Source organism: Leiobunum rupestre, chromosome 3, assembly GCF_980474605.1.
Source record: "Leiobunum rupestre chromosome 3, qqLeiRupe1.1.hap1, whole genome shotgun sequence".
Lineage (NCBI taxonomy): Eukaryota > Metazoa > Arthropoda > Arachnida > Opiliones > Sclerosomatidae > Leiobunum > Leiobunum rupestre.
The window spans coordinates 46,911,689-46,934,011 of NC_143386.1; the positions used below are offsets into that span (position 1 = coordinate 46,911,689).

At 35.0% G+C, this 22,323-nt stretch overlaps 3 protein-coding genes across 8 annotated transcripts in view; all 3 read left to right on the top strand.

Annotated features, from left to right (window-relative positions):
- The first annotated feature begins 950 nt into the window (after positions 1 to 950).
- On the top strand, positions 951 to 5,316 carry Sap130 (Sin3A-associated protein 130). 3 transcript variants are annotated; one of them, XM_090168463.1, is made up of 14 exons: positions 951 to 1,609; positions 1,679 to 1,775; positions 1,881 to 2,105; positions 2,170 to 2,255; positions 2,411 to 3,032; positions 3,092 to 3,353; positions 3,413 to 3,600; positions 3,667 to 3,769; positions 3,840 to 3,986; positions 4,052 to 4,246; positions 4,309 to 4,547; positions 4,610 to 4,713; positions 4,775 to 4,906; positions 4,968 to 5,316. In XM_090168463.1, exons 1-14 carry the CDS (start codon positions 1,406 to 1,408, stop codon positions 5,109 to 5,111), a joined length of 2,748 nt encoding a protein of 915 aa, XP_090024589.1. In that variant the 5' UTR covers positions 951 to 1,405; the 3' UTR covers positions 5,112 to 5,316. The 3 variants fall into 3 exon arrangements, with proteins under 3 accessions (XP_090024589.1, XP_090024590.1, XP_090024588.1); XM_090168464.1 differs by having other exon boundaries at positions 3,691 to 3,769; positions 4,049 to 4,246; XM_090168462.1 differs by having other exon boundaries at positions 952 to 1,609; positions 4,049 to 4,246.
- Positions 5,317 to 5,595: 279 nt separating this feature from the next.
- LOC149952000 (uncharacterized) lies at positions 5,596 to 12,656 on the top strand. 2 transcript variants are annotated; one of them, XM_090168465.1, is made up of 8 exons: positions 5,596 to 6,036; positions 6,399 to 6,492; positions 6,560 to 6,895; positions 7,464 to 7,647; positions 7,716 to 7,775; positions 9,786 to 10,907; positions 11,058 to 11,542; positions 11,604 to 12,656. In XM_090168465.1, exons 1-8 carry the CDS (start codon positions 5,873 to 5,875, stop codon positions 11,655 to 11,657), a joined length of 2,499 nt encoding a protein of 832 aa, XP_090024591.1. In that variant the 5' UTR covers positions 5,596 to 5,872; the 3' UTR covers positions 11,658 to 12,656. The 2 variants fall into 2 exon arrangements, with proteins under 2 accessions (XP_090024591.1, XP_090024592.1); XM_090168466.1 differs by having other exon boundaries at positions 5,603 to 6,036; positions 10,554 to 10,907.
- Positions 12,657 to 13,530: 874 nt separating this feature from the next.
- Positions 13,531 to 22,323, top strand: part of LOC149952001 (transcriptional coactivator YAP1-like) — a 52,026-nt gene continuing 43,233 nt past the window's right edge. For all 3 annotated transcript variants that reach the window (XM_090168467.1, XM_090168468.1, XM_090168469.1), the window contains exons 1-2: positions 13,531 to 13,666; positions 13,895 to 14,743. In XM_090168467.1, coding sequence (XP_090024593.1) covers positions 14,268 to 14,743 — 476 coding nt within the window. In that variant the 5' untranslated portion in view covers positions 13,531 to 13,666; positions 13,895 to 14,267. The remainder of the gene's footprint in view (positions 13,667 to 13,894; positions 14,744 to 22,323) is intronic.

Consider the following 22,323-nt stretch of genomic DNA (forward strand, 5'->3'; position numbering starts at 1 on the left):
TTTACGGAAAGGGGGAGGACAATTTCCGAAGCTAAAGCGTCTAACCAATGAAAATCGTACACAAGAAAATGCTCGATTTTTGACGATTGCGTTCTCCTTGTGTGGGTTGCTGTTTTTGTTGCTCCTAGCAAGAGCTGTCTCTTGCTCCTAGGAAGCCAATAGTGTGACTCCCAAATTTACTAGGATTAAAAAAAGTTTCAAATCTACGCCACTAGCCATAGCAGGGGGTAGAAACGTACGCGAAATGCGTTGTCTCATGCGATTCCCTAGTGGGAGAGGTTAAGGGTGGAAGTTTAGTCTGAAAAGCTTCAGCGGGTTCGTCTGCTTCGGTATCTGGACCTCGTTCGGGCCTCGGGCTAAAAAGGGATCACGATTATTGTCAAAAGAAACAACCCAAATCTAAAAAGCCGAATGGTTAGTATTACAATTTTAATTATCATCGATATAGTCATAAATTGTTTGTTTTAAATATAATTTCAGTGGTAGACTTTAAAAAACGCTTCAAAATTAATATCTTTGCCCAATGAAGAGATTGAATCTCCTGATTTACCTTTTGTAGGTAAGGAGCCGCCCTGTTTCAAAAGGGTGTACCTCTGTACGGCAAAATAAACCTATAAACCTATAAACCTATACTGAAGATCGGAAGCACGGGCTCGAGTCGCCATATAGTACTAAAAAGCTTGAGCTCGTGACGCGGATAAAAACATTTTATACTTTGAATTGTTTTATTGTTTTATTTTATGGAAACACCTATTTATTGGAAATAATAATAATTGATTATAAATAATTATTAACTATTTACTTTATGGGTTATTTAAATGGTAACGCCTTTTTAAAGTTTTTCAGCTAGATGGCGCCACTTACTGGCATCATTTTGTTACGTTTTACGTGACGTAGGAATAGCGTCGATCAATAATTCAAAATGAAAAAAAAAAAGTAATTAACTTAGCGGTCTGCTCAGTGCTTCAGCATGGAACAAAAAGTCGTATTAGCGAGAACCAGAGAATTGAGGATTATGTTGATACGGTGTTTCTCTTAATATCATGTTAATATTCCTTCTTATATTCATAAGATTGGAAATTTTAGTATTTAAACCGCGTACCTAATTTGATATAAAATTTATGATAGTAGTGACCAAAGGCTTAGTTTGGGCATTAATGTTGAACGTCATGTTAAATTGAATTTTACTCTATTGATATAATAATGGCCTTAATTATAATGTTGTGTTGCATAACTATACGCGCTGATATATCTGATTGAAGTATCGTGATTTCTTACGCGTGAACAGTAACTTGCCAGCATTTAGGACTTCCATGTGTTTATTCAAGCATTTTTGCTGCTTTGGTGCCCCCACTCCCCTTCCGACTTAACTTAGGAAGCCAGGAGTAATTTAATTTATAAAAAAATGAATTTAAACCCAAAACCCAGTATCTCTGATGTGAAACCGTCAATTGAGCAAATACAGCAACCCATAGATTTAGCTCAAAAGACAATAATTACAACATCAAATATAAGCCCAGTCTCAAACCAAACTGTTCAATTACCATCAACTCACGCTGTGTCCATACACGCACCTAATGTAATAGATGGCTCTAAACTTAATTTTACGGTAAGTTCCAAATAATATTAATTACAATATTCTAAAATAAGGAAGTAATCAAATTATCCAAATTATTAGACCTTAAGAATGCCTATTGGTCCAAGATTAACAGTTGCTGGCTCAGTACCATTATTGCCTACAACTGGCTCTACTCAAATTTTAACCTCTAAATCCAGTAATTACTTTTCATTTACCTTTTTTTATTTATTAGAAACAGAATTCTCATTAAATTCTTTGACTCAGAATTTGGACATTTTAAATCAAACTCTTACCTTTTTAGTCGTTAGACCGAGCTCTGATCAAGCTCATGCCACAACTGCTGTTTTAAGTCATGGTACAACCTCTGGACCTCGTCATGTCATGACAACTGTTTTCCCTGTCATGTCTTTGACGAGTAATACTGGTAATACTCCAGTTCCTATGGCATCAATAATTCGAAGCTCTCACCCCCTTCCACAAAATATACCATCCCATCCAACATTGTATTCTTCACACGTACCTAGAGGTACTTTCAAAATACTTTTATTAGAAATTTTATTATTAAAATTAATTTAAAAAAATGTTTGAAGGTCCAGCAGCTGTAGCTAGTATTAGTGCTGGTCCAAAATCAGCAGTTGCTACTCCTATGCTTAGACCAACTGGCGTGACTGCTGTGGTAAGTTTATATTTATACCTACTTCAGAGGAGCCTTATATAACCGGGCTTAAATATGGTTCAGTTTAAAACATTAAGCCTCGTCTGAAAAGCTCTATTTTTCAATAATATCATATGACTGTGTAAATAATACATTTTTAAATCTGAATTGTTTAGCCTCGTACTGCGACTTTGGTCAATAGAACAACCTCTAGTACATTAGCAAAGACAACCACACCAGGAAATGTTACGCAGGTATTAGATATACCTCGCCTTTCCAGCCCTGGTGGAGGTCATACGGCCAGTGTCCAACTAGGATATCCTTCAGCCCGTGTCTTTGATACGGCCACTGTGCGTACCGCAATAGCTTCTGGTGGCAAGCCTATACACATTTCCCAACCCATAGTGCACCAAGTTCAACAAATTGGAGATAAAAGCTACTATAAACCCGCGGGCACAACCATTTTGGCTGCCTCTCAGGCGCACATAATTCCACAAAGTGCCATGTCTGGAAATACTGTTGGTTCCCTTACTCCGGTTGCGTTATCAACGACTAACCAAGCGAGCCGGACAATACCTACAACTTGCGTTGTGTCTATAGCACCGGGCTCTACTTTGAGAACAGCGTCGCAACAATTAGTGCCCCAAAGCTCCTCTGTTATGGGATCTCATCAAACACTCACAGTTGTCTCAGGAAAATCATTTGGTCATGTAGTCACGACTGGTGGCCAACACGGCACTATTACTGTACCTCCCGGTCATCATTTGAAAGTGACTGAGATTGCTGGCCTAAAGAAAAGTATGTTTTTGGAGGAAGAGTGGCTGGAAAATCATTTAATCTTGGTTTTTATAACGCAGTTGTGGCACCATCAACCAATCAACAAATATCACCATCAGTCGGCCAACCACGAGTGGTTCAGGCTGCAGCACCGACTGCAACCGGGATACCTGTTGCAAAAGTCTACCCTCAGCCTCTGAATTCGCCTTTAAAACAAGGCGAAATGCAAACTCAGGAGAATAGAGGGAATATTTATATAGCACATGCACCGCAGAACATTGCAGTCTCAAATACAGCTGGAATGCCAACAACTGTTGTTTTATCGGATAATATAAGCGAGAGGTATACTTTCAATAACAATTTGACCTCAAAACTGTCAATTAAATTTTATTAATTTTCAGTGGACCAATTAGATTTGCATCCATCCCCAGACCTGCTCCTGCATCGGGAACTCCTTACGCTGTCCAACCAACGGCTTACTATTACGAGTCTTACCAAGTGCAAAATACAATTGCGATGCACCCATATTCGGCTAATGCCACCAACCAAAACTTTACAACTACAACGCTAGCTTCTCCGATAAGACCAGGTTTGCATTGTTTTCCACATTTTCTGCGTTAAAATTTAACGTAACTAAGCTTCATTTTTAAAATAGCAACTATAACATCCGCATTTGCAGCTCAACAGCCGCAAATTATGCATACAAACCATAATACTTCTCCACGACCCAGTATTTTGCGCAAACGAACTTTAGACGGGTGCGTTAAACACTTATCGAATCAACAACCAGTAAGACTGTATATAATTTTCTTAACTTTTTTTCTTCAGACCATCGTCTACGGCTAGAAAAAATTTATCCAATCTGGTTGCAATGTCAAATACAGAATCTTCTTCGCCAATTATACCCAATATACTCTCCAATTTGGCATCTACATCGTCAAATGCAACAACAGGCACAACTCCGAAACCTTTTACGTAAGTAGTGTTATTTAATTTAGGTAAAGAGATAAAATTTTCACGAAGTAGTTTATCTTCAGTAGTGAAACATCGAAAGAAAACGGTGTGGCTGCTAAAGATAATCAGGAGAAACCAGTGGTGCTTAAAACGGAGGCCGTTGAAACTGTAAAAAGCTCTGTTGTTGATAAAAGAATTTCCCAACTGTCAAATACAAATGGCACCCAACAGCAGGGAACCGCGGAAGCTTCCCCTCGCAAGAAGCCCAGAAAACAACAATTGTAATTTCCTTCAGTTGATATTTAGTAATTCAATCTTTTTAAATGCGTCGTATGTTAAACAGAGCCGCCAATGAACTTTTGGAGTCAAATTCAATGGATGAAGATTATTTTCAAAGAAAGATCCGCGAAATCGAGAGAAAGGAACGCGAATTAATGTTACAAAAACAATTAGCGGAGGAGGAATCTGCTAAATGGGTTACTTTCTGTAAAAGACCCAGTATGTCGCTGCTACAATGTTATAGACACACTTGGAAATCTCGCCATAATCATTTTCTGAAGTACACCGACGTTAAACCTAAAGGTAAGTCGGTTAGATAACCGTTAAAAAAAAGGTTTCGAAGTGTTATGGTAAATTTTTTGTAGATGAAAAGAAACAATCCGTAAATGAGTTAGCCAATCAAAAAGGTGTCCTCAGTAAAATCAACGGCTGGAAAGTTTACCATTTGATGACTCAAATGGAAGATACAGTAAGTCTTTTCATTGTAAACAATTATAAATCATAATGTTAACGCTATAATTAATTTTCAGGTCGATTTAGAAGACAATGTCTACAATCAAATGTCAAGTCTTCTCAATTTTATTGAATCAGGGCCTGTTTCTAACAAAAAGTTGACTGCCGAAGAGGATAGAATTATTGGAAAAGTCACTGATCTTATTAAAGTAAATGTTATATTTTGTTTTAATTTATTGTTCTTTTTTTTTTAAATATTTATTTATTTAGGGTAATTTGCAACGGAGTAAGATAGTTCAAGATCAAGTTTGCGAAGTAAAACAGCAAATTGTGAAAGTGATAGACCATAAACCCCACGTTAAAGACATTATTGGAAAATATGCCAGTAAGAGACCCATTAAAAAAAAGAACTGATGTAAGAAAAAGAAAGCGATATGCAGTTTTTATATTATACATATTATTCTAATTATTTGTAAATATATTTCAGTAAAACCCCCATTTATTTACCAGGCACTGTAATTTTTATACTCCCATTTTAATGATTTCATAGAAAAAGAGGAAAAAATGTACAAAGTACTGTTAATAAATTCGTTTTTATCAGAACGATTTTAAATATAAAGGTATATTTTTTCGTTTGAAGTTCTAAATAAGGTAATATTGTGGAGGGTAACCTTTGAGATAAAAATATGAAACATCAGCAGTGACCTTTTTTGATAAAGGTTAAATCGTATTTATTTTGGTGGGTTTCCCACTTATTAGATAGAAGTATTAATCTTTCGGCTATCGGAGCATTTGCATTAATTTTCATTCCTACGAAAGATTAGGCGCCGTTGCTTTTCAGTTCCGTCACCAGGGGGCGAGAGTATTCCCACCTCTTTTTAAGGTAAATCGAAATACGTAAGTCGGCGTGACGTTGGTCGGTTGTGACTTGCGGAAGTTCAGTGATTCGACGATTTAGTTGCGCGACAGTCGGCTTCTTTTGATCCCATTTTTTTCGAAATCGGGGGGAAGGATAATATTTATTTTCTTCCAAAATCTCGGTTTTTTCGTTCGTCTTTCGGCTTGTGTGTTTTTTCTCTAGTTGTATATATTAGTATTCGGAAAATGAGATAATGAAGTTAATTTGATTAACTATTTCGGGAAAATTGGCTTGTAACTTGGCTTCGACACGCAAAATGGCTGCTAGAAAAAGATCGCAAGAAGAGAAAACTCTTCGAACTTTGCGTGAGCTCGCTTCCTTGCCAGCTAATAAACAATGCTTTGATTGTCATCAGAGGGGTCCAACTTACGTAAATATGACAGTCGGATCCTTCGTTTGTACAAGTTGTAGTGGGATGCTGTAAGTAATACTGGTATTAGTTCATTGACAACACGCGTATCCTTTAAGCCTAGGTCTTAAAAATCGCTTCAAGTCGAAACCTTGGTCTATTTCGATCCGTTAACTAAACCGTGGGTAACCGCCTTGTTCAGTGATTTAGTTATGCTTATTAGTTTTTTGGGCCATGGCTATACAGAAAAAAAAATTACTTTAAAAAAATAATTGGGGTATAAGCTTACAAAGGGGTCACTGTAAAGGTGGTGTATTTGAAAATTGGGTGAAGAACCTTTTCAGCTTAAATTATGTGGGTTAATGTAATACTTCATATGCAAATTGCAAAACTAGAATAATTAATTCACCCCTAAATTTAATTTTAACTTTAGACGAGGGCTGAATCCGCCTCACAGAGTCAAATCTATAACGATGACTGTTTTCACTCCAGAGGAAATAGAGTTTATCAGAAATAAAGGAAATGAAGTAAAGGAATTTCGTAGTTTCCTTTGAATATTCTTAGCTTATCTAACATGATTGATAATATTCCTAGTATTGCCGATATGTATGGTTAGGAACGTACGACACACGATCAGTACTATTGGAACCTGAACCGAGAGATGAACAGAAAGTGAAAGACTTTATGATTCAGAAATACGAACGTAAACGGTGGTACGTTGATCCTGATAAAGCAGTTAGGAACATGCAAGATCATATATTGGAAGATCACGCTCATCATTCTGGTCTTCAGTTAGCAACCAGCAGCAGTGGGCCATCCAGTCAAAGCTCCACGCCGCAAAGCGAACATATGCCCGAGACAAAACCGCTGTCCAATTTATTGGGTAGAAACGCACCTCCTCTAGTCGTCCATAGCTCTCCGGCGCCCATGGTAAGTATAATAGGAGGCGTATTGACAGTTGATATGGGGGTGGATTGATTATTTTGATAGTGTAAAGTCTGTTTCAATATTAGAGAGTAAAATTAAATACGTTACTATAGAGTGCTAGCAGTTGATGCGTTTTTAAAAGTTAGTGACGTCACAGCCGTAGCTTCCGTAATGGTTGTCATGAAAACTCGGGTTTTTTCTCAATAGACGTTTAACATTGGTGACGTCGCAGGGTTTCAAGCTGCTGGCACTCTATATTAGCTTGTACCCTATTTAGTAGATAATTAAAATGTGGTAGCTTGAAATTATTACCTCTTCATTTAATTTAATTACACTGTATGCTTAGAAGGTTTTAGCATATTATATTTCAGTCATTTAATACCTCTTAAAATAATTAAATTTTCCAGCTGGGGGGGGGGGGGAACAAAGACCTTTCTCTAATGAATTTCTTTATAAATATTGGGTTACAAATTACCACCCTCAGCAGCTTCCCCTTTGATATTATTATATTGTACCTTTATTATTTTATGTTATTTCGCTTGAGAATTTATTTAGTTATATTTTTTTTTAGGCTTCTTCAAATAATTGGGTAAATCCAAATACTTTGACCAATACGAGACAAAACATGGCTCAAGAAAAATCTGTAGATTCGTTATTTGGGTCTCCGGACTTTTTTGGAACTCCCAGCCCTAATCAGGTGTCAAATGCGGGTATTTTAGGCGCCTCTCAGTCAAGTTCTCAAACAGCCAATTCAGGTTAGTAAGATTAATATTAAGTTTCACTCTTAAAAGTGTTGAAAAAAAATCCGTTTTTATCATTGTAGTTTCCTATTCCATTGCCAATGGCAATTTTGCCAATTTTGAAAATGCATTCAATGATAGTGGTGAGTGAATTTTCATTGAATCGATATTAGCTAGAGCAAGGACATTTGTAAAGTTGCACGTACCCCTTTTTTACGTTATCAGTATATGCATTCCCCTATTTACGTTTTCAGTATATGCATTCCTGTATAAATTATCATTATTCGTATTTTTTTAACCCTATACTTGCGGTTTAGTTTAGAATATGCCAATATGAACTAAACATATCGGTCCACTTTAGAAAAGTTTGCTAGGATTTGTGGTTTGATAAAAATTTTAAATTAAAATTTTGCCAAAATTTAGTTATCGAAATACGTAATATCAGAGAGTATAGTATATCTCTTAGATATCATTCTTCCTTCAACATCAAATGTTATTTGCACGCATTTTCTAACATGTTAGACCAATAAAATATCAGTACTAGATCAATAAATATCCCTGGCTGGTGTAATTTTTACAATTTACATCATCAGGCCTAATAATTAATGTTATATTTTAAAACGTGAACACAGCAAGCTACGCTTTTCGCTATTTTATTTACTTAGACGGAAACTACCCTCATAAGAGATATACTATATACTTCTGATAATATTTCAATGAGTAGCCCTTCCATGGTGCAAAGCTATCTACTGCTGCTTCATTTTGGAGTACGTGTTTTTCCTACTTTATTGAAAATGTACTTGTCAGATACTCTTCTATTTCTTCCGCATTTTAACAATGTGAACTTGTATGGTCTAATTGTATTCTAAGCTATTATCAATTATAAAGGAAGAAATATCTTTATTTGGTGTACATTTACAATTAATACGTAGATTTATTGCCTGATTTTCCTAGTAGTTTTTGTTTGGTGGCGTGCATTATATTCTCATGTGTTGCAGTTATTTATTTTTTCCTTCAAAGCTTTTTTGTGGCTTACTTTTATTGTTTCGCAGTTCTGTTGGGTATATCCTTGCAAATTGCAATATATATATATATTCTTTTCAACTAACAAGGAGACAACCCGAGGTGATAATCACCGATTTTGTTCAATGTCGGGTATAATGTACACCTCCATGTAACTTGGAAAACCTGCAAGGGAAAAGTTGCGACGGGCTTTCGTTTTGCCATGGCAACCGAAAACGTTTTTGACAAAATCATTTGGAATTATTTCCATTGAAAATAACATGGGAATCTGAAGGATTTTAAGGGTCCCCCAATTGACCAAATTGCATTTAAACTTGATTAAATTTAATTTTTTTTAACGTTTTTGAAATTTTCTAAATTTTTAATTTTTTAAAAGGTTCCCATGTTATTTTCAATGGAAAAATCCCAAATCATGTTGTCAAAAACGTTTTTAGTTGCCATGGCAAAACGAAAGCCCGTCGCAACTTTTCCCTAACATGTTTTTTAAGGTACATTGAGGTGTACACCATACCCGAATTTGAACAAAATCGGTGATTATTACCTTGGGTCGTCTCCTTGTAAGTGTTGGTTGATCAACTAGCAGCCTTACTTCTTCAATTTAATTTGCTTAAATTTTTTAATTTAATTTGGTGATTGTCTTTATTTGTACTGAGTACTGACAATTCTGCTTCTCATTTAAAAAATTTATGCATCGTTCATACAAACCTGGAAATATAGGTTAATTAGTTTGTTGACAAAAGTCAGGAAACTATCCAGGGAATTATTGAAAATTTTGAGGGTTGGAAATGATTGGGCTGCTTTGGTTTCTTATATTTAAACCTAAGGTGCTCTTGTATCTGAAATTATCAGGTAAAAATAGGTTAAAACAAGCTATAAAAATCAATGAAATCAGCTTTCCATATGTTGTATGAACCATGGTTAAGGCCAAGTTTGAGGAAATGCATTTTTAAATATTCTCTTTAAGAACCTTGGTTATTGCAATTTGTATATTTTTGTTTATTCCTGGTACTTTGCTTCTTTTGTTACTCTCTGAGGCCTAGTTAGTGTAGTCTGTTATTTTTCTTAAGATTCACTTTAACTTCTTCTTTTCAAACTGCACTGCCATTTGGGTCTTTGGGCTTCCCTTGCAGCACACCCCTCGAGCCTCTCATTCACGCAGGGATCCTCTCCTCAGGCCTACAGTTTCTCGACCCCTTTGACACGGCCTTCCCCTCAACCTTCTTCCTCCTTCTATTCCCCTCATTTGCGGGTTGAAGCTTCCACAGCCAAACATCGCAAAGCTTTCACTCCTCCTCCTGGTTGGATGTCCTTTGAGGATGATCTTGCGACTAACTCTCAGTCCCAACTTAAACAAAGCTCGAAGTCTGCTTCCGATATATGCACTAATGCCTTATCTTTACCTTCAAAAATTTATCTGCGACCCGTATCTCCCATTTCTCAATCTCACCATTCTCCAAACGCTTCAGAGTCTCACTTTTCAGACAGAACTTCTTTAGCTTTACCTATCACTTCCACTCTCGCTTTTCCAAGCGCTTCAACTTCTTTGAACCTCTCCAATTCTTCCTTTTGCTCTCCAATAACACCCAGTTTTGGTTCCATGTCTAGTCCTTCGCCTAATTTGACCAATCCTTTCTCATTCTTCCCCGAAATAAGCTGCTCAAAAACCCCCGATCGAATAACCCCTTCTTTACCAAATCAAAGCAGCAGTAGTGGTATGGAAGCCACCCCAGTTCGCCCTTCAGATCTACCCTTTCCCTCTCCGCAAACCCCTGGCCCATCCTTGACGCCATCAAATCCCTTCTCCTACTCTACCGACCATACTACTACCGACTACAACCAAGCAAACTTTCCGGATGCTGGACCGGCGACTTCCTCACAACCGAGGCACTTTTTTCCAGCCACAACAACTTCGAAAAGTTTTGGAATGTTTTCTCCAGTTTCGTCGAGCAGCGCGTCATCCACTTTTTCCAGCAACGCATTTGAAAACGTGACGTCGCCTCCTTCGACAATCACTTCACCCATTCAACCAGCTAATCAGCCCCAGCCGGTTCAACCCCCTTCGGCGGATCGCTACGCTGCCCTGGCTGATTTAGACAGTTTGTTTCATCAAGAACCAACCCAATCTGTGACGCCACCTGCTCCAGTCTCATCGTGGGTGGCCACCAACACGACCGTCACTCTAACTAACAACAATAACAATAGTTCCTCCTTATTTGGCAACCCTCAACAGCAAAATTCTATATTTTCTGCTGGTAATTACTATTATTACGAAGGAACCAAGTAAATATACAAGAGGCAACATTGGAGTATATTAAATAACCTTGATTATTATTTACTTGGATTTTTCTTGTAAGCTTTGACATAATTTTATTTTGTTATTTTATTGATTTTCTTTTTTAAAGCAACGGCTAACCCATTTACATCAACAACATCTACTTGGAGTTCAGCTAATAATGGCGTAAACCCAAATCAAGGCGTATTTCAGGCAAATCCATTCCAACAGCAAGCTCCAGTAGCTAATCCCACACAGCAGTCAGTTGGGTTTGGTCAATTTGGTCTTAACAACCAGTCAAAAGTATTAACCGGCCCTGTTATAGACAACTATACCAACTACAGCCAAATTCCTCCAGCAAACATGCAACAAGTTTATTTCAATAACACGCAAGGGCTAATTGGGTCGCCTAACGGAATACCAAGCCCTCAATATCAACAAAATGGCGGATTAGCTAATCACTGGGGTGGCAACGCTCCTAACCAAGTTACGTCTAACAATTTTTGGGGAATAGGCTCTTCACCGGATGCAATAAGATGTATGTTACAAAATCCAAAGATGAACAATAGTGGTCTTGGTCCGCAATCTATTCAAACACCAGCCAATCCCTTTATGGTAAGTTGTAAATTTTTTTTATTTCAAATAATTGTAAAGAAACTTATCGTTCAATTTTTAGAGCAATGCCGTATCCAACACTCCAAGATCGAACCCGAGCAACCCTTTTCTATGATCTATGTAAACTTCTCAAACCCCTAAAATAACGCGATACTATGACCAAAATTTCATCATTAGGAACCCTCCCTTAATTCAATCTCTCGGAACTGAGTGAAATTCAATACTAAAACTAATCTGGTTATAAAGAACTGTTAGTACAATATTTAACCAGACGAAGATATCTTTAAGGTTAATCTATACTTCTAAAACGCAATGTTACGATTATATAAAGCTTTCTCTGGCTTAAAATATGTCACGTGAACCGATTAATGTACAGGCTTTAGCTATTTTTTAATCGTAAGAACTATATTCTTAGGTTATATATTTTAATCGAAAGTTACGTTAATGGTATTTAATAGTATTAAACTGTTAATATAACTATTATAGGTTATAGTCCGCCGTTTACTTCTAAGGGTCTTGTCTCGTGTCTTAGACCCAAACCAGTAAAACTATCATACCAAGGAGATAAATATTTTCCCCAATTTACGGTGGACGTTTAGCTTTAGATTAATAAGAAAATAATATAATTTTTGGCGTAAATGGTGCATTGTCATTAGTGTTTTAGTTAAGCGTAGAATAATAGACGCTTATATTTGCTAAAATGTTTTGTGGTTACAAATAAAACGTATACGTACAAAGGTTTTTGCCCATATATATAAATAAGCTTATTGATTAAAATATTTTACATAAATAGAAGTATTTTCAATATTTCCATTTCATATCATATTTCTCGGAGTACAGGTTGATAAAGAGATAAAAGTAGTAATTTTTAATTTCAACCTAATGATATTGCACCTTAGCTCTCGTTACTTTTGCGTCAGATATACTTCCAATTGTATTTAAATTATCTCATGGATGCGAGAATAAGTATAGTTTTTTCAATTAACGCTTACTGTTGAGTGCAAAACAGATATAAATACACCGATATATTGTTTTTGGCGTATAGACTATTTGTTTTTTGTTTCTGGAGGCTACCATTTTGAAATCGCGCTGCCTTTGAATTATTAAAAAGAAATGGTCTATAAAAAAAGCACTCGCTAAATTTTGGTATTGAGAAAATATACCTGCATTGCTGTAATATAACTTTCTATTTTTAAATGTATCTAGTTAGAGTATTATTTGAATTTATTTCACTTTTCAAGTTTTCAGTATATATTTAATTTTTGAAAAGAAAATACTGGTAATTCAAATACCATATGACAGGTAGATATAATTGTTAATTGACATTGGTTATTTTGTTTTGTTTTATTCAGAAAGAGTTTAATGTGATAACAACGGAGTTATGTTTTATATTAGATTGTATAAAAATTTGGTAAGTGGATTGAAATATTTTGTAGGAAAAATAAAACTCTAGTCTTAATTTTTTTTAATTTCCTTATAATGAAAAATATTCAATTTTTAAAGAATTTGGTAAACGTTGCTGTTAAAATTCAGTTAATAATTAATAGAAAACTACTCTCAGTTTAGACCAACTATTTCTTTAAAAAATTTAAGTTTTGTTTAGAAGCACTTTCAATTTGTATCCTGCCCACTATCATTTATATTTGGCTTTTAGAATATCAAACTTTTCTTATTAAGAAAAAAGTTTGCGTTGCCAAACTCTCTTTAAAAGCCAGTTTCTACTGTTGTAATTTATTTATGCCATTTTTTAATTGAGCTGGGTTTAAACTTTCTCCGCAACACTATGTAAGTTTGATAAATGTTAAGAGATTAATTAAAATTATCATAAACTTTGTGCTACATATAGTTTATTGCGTTTTGAATTTGGCGCGCCACTTATTCTGCGCTTTAAAGCTTTCCTATAACGTCGATAGATGGCAACGTATGTTCGTAGACTGACTCGACTCCATTTTGACGAATTTTGCGTCAGAAACTTAGAAATCAGAAAGTTTTAATGTAATGAATTTATCCTAAACAGAATCGGTACTAATTGACTGATGATATAGTTAATTCGTATTTTTATTGAAAAGCTGCGGAACAACGTACAACCATTTTCAGACAGCCACGATGAACCACGGGAAACAGGTAAATAGTCTCTAAATGTTTTCACTCCAAAAAAAGTTGCACTACAAGTTTGTTTAGTTTACAAGTGCACGTCATGTGATAATGTGATAACTTAAAACATTTCACTTTTATTTACGCTTAAGTAATACCTTTAACGATATTGTCGGGTAGAATTTTAAATAGGCGAATTATACTCGTTTAAATTATAAGTTAGGTGTGAAATGATAAAAGTTGGAAAATAATTTGCAGGAAACGAGGGGACTATATTCGGGGCGGAAGGATACGGAGAGAAATGTCTCTCGCACCTGACGGTACCAAGGAAGCGGCAGACGCGAGTCGTAGGCGAAGAGAGTGAGCGGGTAGCGAGACGAGTCCCCAAAGTGACAGTGGTGGAGGCGCTGAGTTGCCCCCTTGGCAAGTTGGCAATTCGGAAGGCCCCGTAGGAAGCGGTGTGGTGCGTGCGCGCCTAAGAAAGGGATTTTTCTTTCATTTTTTTTCGTGGGTGCCCTCCTTAAATTTTTTTTCGAACCCCACTACGAACCCTGGATTTACCTTTAACAAGAAATAAGCGAAATATCAGGGAAGAAAAAATTATAGTCCGAAAAACGCGTAACTTTTCAAGATGTCCCAAAACGCCAGGGACGTCATTGAACAGCAAAAAGGCCCGAATCAAATCGTCCGCATACGTAGTGACAGTGAAACGAATTTGGATGACCTTTTCAAAGCGGTGACCCATCCTAAGGATAGCCAAGTGCAACTTGGCGTTCCCATGCGATTGAGGAACCTTCCACCTTCGTTTTTTCAACAACCCGAACGGGGCTCCAAATCGGCTTCGCATAGCCGCGAATCGAGCGCGGACTCCACGTTTCAAGCCGCCCCGCCACCCTTGCCGCTCAACCCTCCTCAACACCCCAGCGGGCTTCCTATCAACCACCCCCGTGCCCATTCTTCACCGGCAACTTTGCAGCAATCCTATAATAGCAACACTTTGCAACACCAGCACCTTCGGCAGCACAGCTATGACATTACCGACGAAATACCTTTGCCACCTGGATGGGCGATGGCGAAAACCGCGACGGGTCAGAGATACTTTCTCAAGTAAGACCACCTTCTCTTCGTTCACTTAATCGAACTAAGCTTTTCCCCATTCGTATACTTTTTATTCGCGCCCTTTTAAGCTTCCCCACGTTAATAAATCGTCCTCCTAAATCGCGTATTTAAACAATCAACAGGTTGTTTACGCGAAGTAAACGCGTTTCAAAAAGTAACCCTTGGCCTAATATGTTTGGTTGTACAGGTAGGCCTATTTTCCCCCTTCTTACAGTTGAGGGTTTTTCGGGGAGAGATAAGTCCTATAATAAACAGGGTCGCGAGCGTTTATTTTTGGATTTCTTTTTAGATATAGCAGCCCCGGTGTGTTGCTTTGGATTGATTGTCCCTTTTTTTTTCGGGGTGTTCTCATATTTTCCCCCTTGACTGGGCCTACCAACGGATTTTTCGGGGGGGTAGAAGAGCCTCGTTATTTTTTTCATTCTTGTCTCGGTCTTCTTAACTCCCCGAACTTTCTCCGAGACGACGGGGAGTTGTGTAGGGTTAGTCGCGGCTGAAACATCCCGCGCCCCAACGGCAATCGGGCGCCGTCACTTTTTTTGCTCCTGATTCTAATTTTATTTTGAGATCCCGCGCGAAGGAGGCGACTTATGTTTTTCTTTTTCTTTTAAACATGGCGAAAATTTACGACGTTTTAACTTAAATATTAACGAAATTGTACGTAAAAACTACTCAACTAGAATTTATAAATAATTTACTTAGGAAAGTAATTATTATTTCGTACTCTGTTCGAATGAAGTTAAAGAAAATAGTAGTCTAATTGTTATAGCTGTAGGATGTGTGGCGTTATTATCATCTCGGTTTTCGGGGGGGGGGGGGGGAGGTTGTGAGGCCTTCCTACAGGGGGGGGGGAGGAGAAGATGACTCAACTTTAGTCTAATATAGCTCAGTCTATGAATGGCTCTGAGAAACTATACGCTCCATAAATGCTAATTTATAGTCTAACTAGGCCTTTTGTCAAAAAACGCTCTTGAAAAATTCCACAATACGCGTGGTTAATGTCTTAAGTTTTTTTTAACACCCCCCCCCCTTAAAATGGCTCATAAGATTCTAGTATAAGAGGCTAGATGGTGTATTAGTCACCTAAATGACGTTTGGTGTTTTACACTCCCTAGCTATTCGCAATTTTTGCGATAATATTAGCAACTAGAGTTAAAATTAACTTTTTTTTAAGGGAAAAATATGGTCTTAGAGGCTCCAAAGTTTAAGGAGCTCTCTCTGTTCAATTATTAATCTATCACTGTCTAGCCCCCTTCCCCGTTCCCCCCTCTGTGTGGGTATAAATAGATTTGTTTCCCCGCTGGCTCCGGAGCTAAGCGGGACAGCCTGACGACTGGGGCTCCAAAACGACCTTGCGCTTTTCGATAATTATTCCGAATAATTATAGTTTAGAGGTGTACCTCTTTTGTTTTTTTTTTAAATCTTCTTTCGACCCTGAGAAGTCAGGTTCAGGTAACCTTTCCCGGTTTTTCCCTGGTTGTTTTTATCATTTTTATTGAAATGAGGTGACCTTAGTATTAACAGGTTAACCTTGGACGTATCCAATTTCGACTTGGTTTATTGTCGATCGTATACGTCAAACGCCTGAGCGTAGCGGGTTAGAGTTTTAATAATTTAGAAGAAGCTTCGTTTCTTTACTATCCAGATTGCTATAAAACCAGTCTGGCTTTCTGATAATTATCAAAAAAGTATGTTGACCTAACTTCTAGTAGAAAAACTGGTTTCTTATATTTTTACCCTTTTCCTGAAGATTTACTTTTAAAAATTAATTGTAAATTGTTAACTTTACTCTTTTTTTCCTTTAATTTATGACTTTTTCCAGTTTTTTTTTATTTAAATTTTACAGGCAATATTTCTTCCGGAAAATTAATCGTAAATTTCTAACTTTGTAATTTTTTTAATTTATGACTTAAGAGTTTTGTATTTAAATTTTGCGGACAATATTTCTTCCGGAAAATTAATTTTAAATTGTTAACTTCGTTATTTTTTTTAATTTATGACTTGGTTTTTATATTTAAATTTTACTGGCAATACTTCTTCCGGAAAATTAATTGTAAATTAATTTCATAAAATGAACTAAAAGCAACTTTTTACTTCAGTGTACGGTGAAACGTTTTTACTTAATTATATTATATATTATATTACTATTATTATTATATATTTAAATTGATTTTGCTGCCCTAAAATTTAATTTTTTGAATATTCAATAATTGTCTTGAACCTTAACAGGGCTGCCACACGTCAGGGAATTAAAAAATGGGCCTAAAATGTCAGGGAAAAGTCAGATTATTTTTGGAATTCTTATAAATTCGGTGAAAAGTCAGATAAATTAATTTTATCTTGACAATTTTTGTAAGTAATTTTACTCTAGAATCTAGATCAATGGCAAATTCTATGATTATCATTTATTTCCTTGAAAGTTTGGCTAATTTTTTCAACATTGCAATAACCTTTTTACTGAAATATAAGTCCATTTAAATTTATTAACTTCTGATAAAATTAAAATTTGGACCTTAATAAAGTCAGGGCAAATCGCTTAAAATGGTCAGGGACTTTAAATCTGAAAATTTGGTGGCAACCCTGTTAATTATATTTGTTTTTTAAGGTTGTTTGAATAGCGAATGATTAGGTTATCCGCGGAAGGGTTTTCAATAAGGCCATAAGTGTAAATAATCAATTTATGGGGCTAAATGTCACTTTTCTTAGATTTTGATATTGCTCCAAGATACTGGCGCCTCCCCAACCGACTAGAAAAAGAAAAAAGTTAAGTTTAGCTTAACGTTGTAGCAATACGTCCTTTTCCCTATACCATCGCCCCAACTTTAAAAGTGCGTAGCTTTTACCCCATACCCCCGCCAACCGCGCGCAGTCACTTAAGATTGGCGACTTGGAGGGCTGTTCGCGAAGGGTGTGTGTATGTTCTGGGTACGCGTTACGCCAATTTTCCGAAGACACGAACTGTTATACTCTTTGACGTCATCGTGACGTAGCTAACCCTTTTTTTAAATCTCAACCCGGCCTACTATAATGGATACTTTTTTTCGCGGCGTTTTTTTAACTCTAATAAAAATCTTAATATAGCAACTTGGAGATTCTTAAGAAGAAAAAATATGCGAAATTGACTCACGTTATGTGTTATTTTACAGTGTTGTTGATTTCTTGGATTTTATTTTCAAAATCGAAAAAATTAATTTGATTTAAAATCGAATTTTGATTACTTTTAATTGATTTTTAATTTGATTTTTTTTCTTGACATATTGGTTAATAATTTAAATCGATAATGTAAACTAAAATTTTAATTAAATTTTAATAATATTTAAAAACTAAATTTATTTTAGTTTGAGCCTACATTTGTTTATTTTCATAAATACTTTTGAAGTATAAAAGGTGATTAAAATAATAAAAATTTGAGGAAACAAAAAACAGTATAAAATAGGAGATTTAAATAAAAATTTTAGGAAACAAAAAACAGTATAAAATAGGTGATTTAAATAATAAAAATTTTAGGAAAAAAAAAACAGTATAAAATAGGTGATTTAAATAATAAAAATTTTAGGAAACAAAAAACAGTATAAAATAGGTTATTTAAATAATAAAAATTTTAGGAAACAAAAAACAGTATAAAATAGGTGATTTAAATAATAAAAATTTGAGGAAAAAAAAACAGTATAAAATAGGTGATTTAAATCGATGATTTTTCTAAGAAATCATTGGATTTAAATAACATTTAAAACAAATTGATTTAAATCAGACAACTATATTATTTCAAAATTGAATAACGTTTTCACCATTCGTAACAATAATACAATTAAGTTCTATTCATTGAAAAGTATTTCTTTTTGTATACGCCGCTTGATTGTTTTTTTATAGAGAGATATTTATGAAAGGGTGCCATTGGAAGGGGGAGGGTCCGTTATTCGAGATAAGGGTAGCTTTGTAAGTAAGGTCGCGACCCCGCGCCGCATAACGCCCAGACCTTGAGCTCTCGCGTTTCCAATAGAAACCGATCTCAGCTAAGAATTAAGCCTTTACGTCAGTTTCAATTAATAGTTAAATCGAAGGCGAGGATAAGGTACAATCCGCGCCCTTTTTAAGACGAGCGTAGTTGTCTGATAAGATCGCCTTTGAATATTTTCTCCGAGTTTTGCAGCCTCACGATTTTAGCTGTACACGCGTTCGTAGCAACGCCATACGTAAACGTATTGTCTTAGCTGGTAAAAGGCGTGAGAGCTACGCGATGGGAGTGTCGGGGTTACGGTTGGCGGGGAACGCCTAGCTAGCTTGTTTGTAGGTAGTATTCAATTTTGGACCACTATGTTCCATTGTTTCTAGTGAAAGTTAAAAGTTCGTGTCTTGAACCACCTTATTTAAGAATGTAAGCTTTTTTCTACAGCCCCGTTTAAGTATTTAGCTCTATACCTGACGTATAAGATATTAAAATTTTAAATGGGTATTTTGTAACGTTAAAACATATTGGAATTTTAATTGGGTATTTTAAAATTAAAATTTGGTTCTCATACGGGTAATTTTCACTTACCATTAGTTTTTTTAATATGAAGGATACTTGACTTATTTGAGGGTATTTCGAGTTGACAAAAATGTTTTCTTGAATATAACCTCAGGTATTTGGTGTGGAAAACCAACGTTTGCAGTTCTGGCCGCTCTTCCCTTTGGCTTTAGAAATGTATGGCGCCACTGTACAGGGAAGTTTTAAAAATTGAAAATTGCTTGAAGTCTTGTATGAATAATATTACTTTAACATAACGTAAATTTGACCATGTATAAAACGATATAAGCCTTTGATTTTTTAAAACGACTTAATTTTATAAAGCGCTTCTAATTTAACAATAAGCTATGCTTTAATAAATAATTTAAGTACGTCTACGTACTTAATATAAATTGTACATTATCCAAAAAAAGTTGTACATCCGAATTGTATTACGTTTGAAAACGTAACTTTTAGGTTTGAGGAACTACCTCAAAACCAATCTTAAAGCAAGTGTCGGCTCTATCATTGCCACCTGTATTATGAAAAGACCCTGTTATTAGAGATGGCTAGGAGTCTATCCGATTCTTCGAAAAAAAACCGATCTTACTGCCATCTATTAATGGCAAAGGAAGCTATAATTTAAAATAGCCAAATGATAACGTCGTCAGAGAGCCATTGTAGAGTATTATAATTAGACAACTTATACTCTATTTAGTGGGCTTAAACCTAAATTATACACCCCATGTAAAAATATGGTTTATAATTGCTGTAATTTATGTTATTGACCAATATACAAACGATCCAAACAACGCGAGGGGTACCTATAAGTACCGCCTTTTTTATTTCGACGCTAGCGACATCTATTATAAAATGAAATTAACAAAGTTTAAACTTAGTAAGTTATTTTAAAAGTTCCAGGAATGTGTTTTTCAGATTCTATACAGGGCTGCCACACGTCATTGAAAAGTCAGGGAATTTAAGAATGGACCTAAAAGGTCAGGGAAATGTCAGGGAATTTTTAAAATTTGTAAAAAGTCAGGGAATTAAATTTTATCTTGGCACTTTTTAAGGTTATTTTTTAGACCAGATCTATGACAAATTCTATGATTATCATTTATTTCCTTGAAAGTTTGGCTAAATTTTTCAACATTGCAATAACCTTTTTACTGAAATTTAAGTTCATTAAAATTTATTAACTTCTGATAAAAGTCAAATATAAAATAAAAATTTGGCCTTAAAAAGTCAGGGAAAATCACTTAAAATGGTCAGGGAAAACAGGGAATAGTCAGGGAATTTGAATCTCAAAATTTTGTGGCAACCCTGCTATAGGAAAAAGTAGGGAGACTCGGCGTGTGAATTAATCGTTCGAAGACGAAAAAGTGGAGAAAAACCATTCACAAAAAGTGTGAATTCTTAAAATAGAATTATGTAAACGAAGGTATCCTAAAATAGGGGGTATTTCTCGTTACTCGCCTTCGCACGTGGCTCCGCCAGGACCAAGAGACCCACGCTTTTGCGGACGCCAAAATTTATCCAAGCATTTTTCTTTTGAACTCTCGAATATTTATCCGCTGGCTGTGGAATTTCGTGTCCAAAATAGAATTACCAGTCGAGTACCCTTGGCCTACCGATGAATGTTACCTCATTTTGTTCCCCCGTTGATATGCCCCTGACGATGCACTTTACTCTTTACACCGGGGTTATCTAATTTAAAACAAATCGATTTAAATAAAGTGATTTTTTAAGAAGTTATTGATTTAAATCACCTGTTGTACTTCTATGTATTTTTGAAATTGTAAGGACGTAGCAATGCCAATTCGGATCGAGCTCAATTAAATTTAATTTTTAATTAATAATTAATAAAGGTTAATTTAAAATTTACTTGTGATTAGCGCTGCACTTAATGTATTAACCTGTTCAGAGCGAACTCAAATTTAATTCTTAATTAATAATTAATAAAGGTTAATTTTAAATTTACTTGTGATTAGCGCTGTACTCAATTTATTAACCTGTTCAGAGCGAACTCAAATTTAATTTAATTAATAATTAATAAAGGTTAATTTAAATTTGTATTTAGATTAGCGCTGACTCAATAAACCTGTTCAGAGTGAACTCAATTAAATTTAATTCTTAATTAATAATTAATAAAGGTTAATTTAAATTTTACTTTTGATTAGCGCTGCACTCAATAAACCTGTTCAGAGTGAACTCAATTAAATTTAATTCTTAATTAATAATTAATAAAGGTTAATTTAAATTTTACTTTTGATTAGCGCTGCACTCAAATTATTAAGCTATTCAAACAATGCTTATATAGTTCACTAATCCAAAACTAACTTTTTTATACTGAAATTTGTATGAATATAGTTGATTAAAACCTGATTTTTAAGTATCGTCTGAAATGGTATTAGCTTGTTAATTGAAAATAAATTTGGTTTTATTCTAACCAAGGGATCGGACGCTACAAATTTTGTGTATGGGATTTGGAAAATGAAATTGTAATTTGATATTATTTGTAATATGATATAAATTGTCATGGAAATCAGTAAAAAATCAGATTTTGAGTTAGAAAATATTATATAATATAAAATTAGATTTTTATGCAATTAATTTGTATAATTAACCGATATTTTACTTTTATCAGTTAGCTAATCTTGAATTAAATTAAATTTTAATTAAATTAACTACTATTTAATATTTTAGTTTGCTCAGATTTTCTATGTACTTTTTAAGAACCTATTTTTTGCATTGTGTGATTTAAATTATGATTTTCTTATCATGATTTATATCTTGATTTTAATCATGATTTAAATCAGCCAACCGTGTTAACATTGTTAACTACTAGTATATTTTTGTGATAAAATGGTTAAATAGTTTCTATTTTTTAAATGAAAATCAAAGATTTATTTCACTAAATGTAGATTTTATTTTTAAATGCATACACGACCTGGAAAAGTCAGGGAATTTAAAAATTATTCCAAATGGTCAGGGGAAAATCAGGGAATTTTAAAATGACCCCAAAAAAATCCAGCAAATAAATTTTTGAAAGATGTATGAAAGATACATAATCAATATTTTT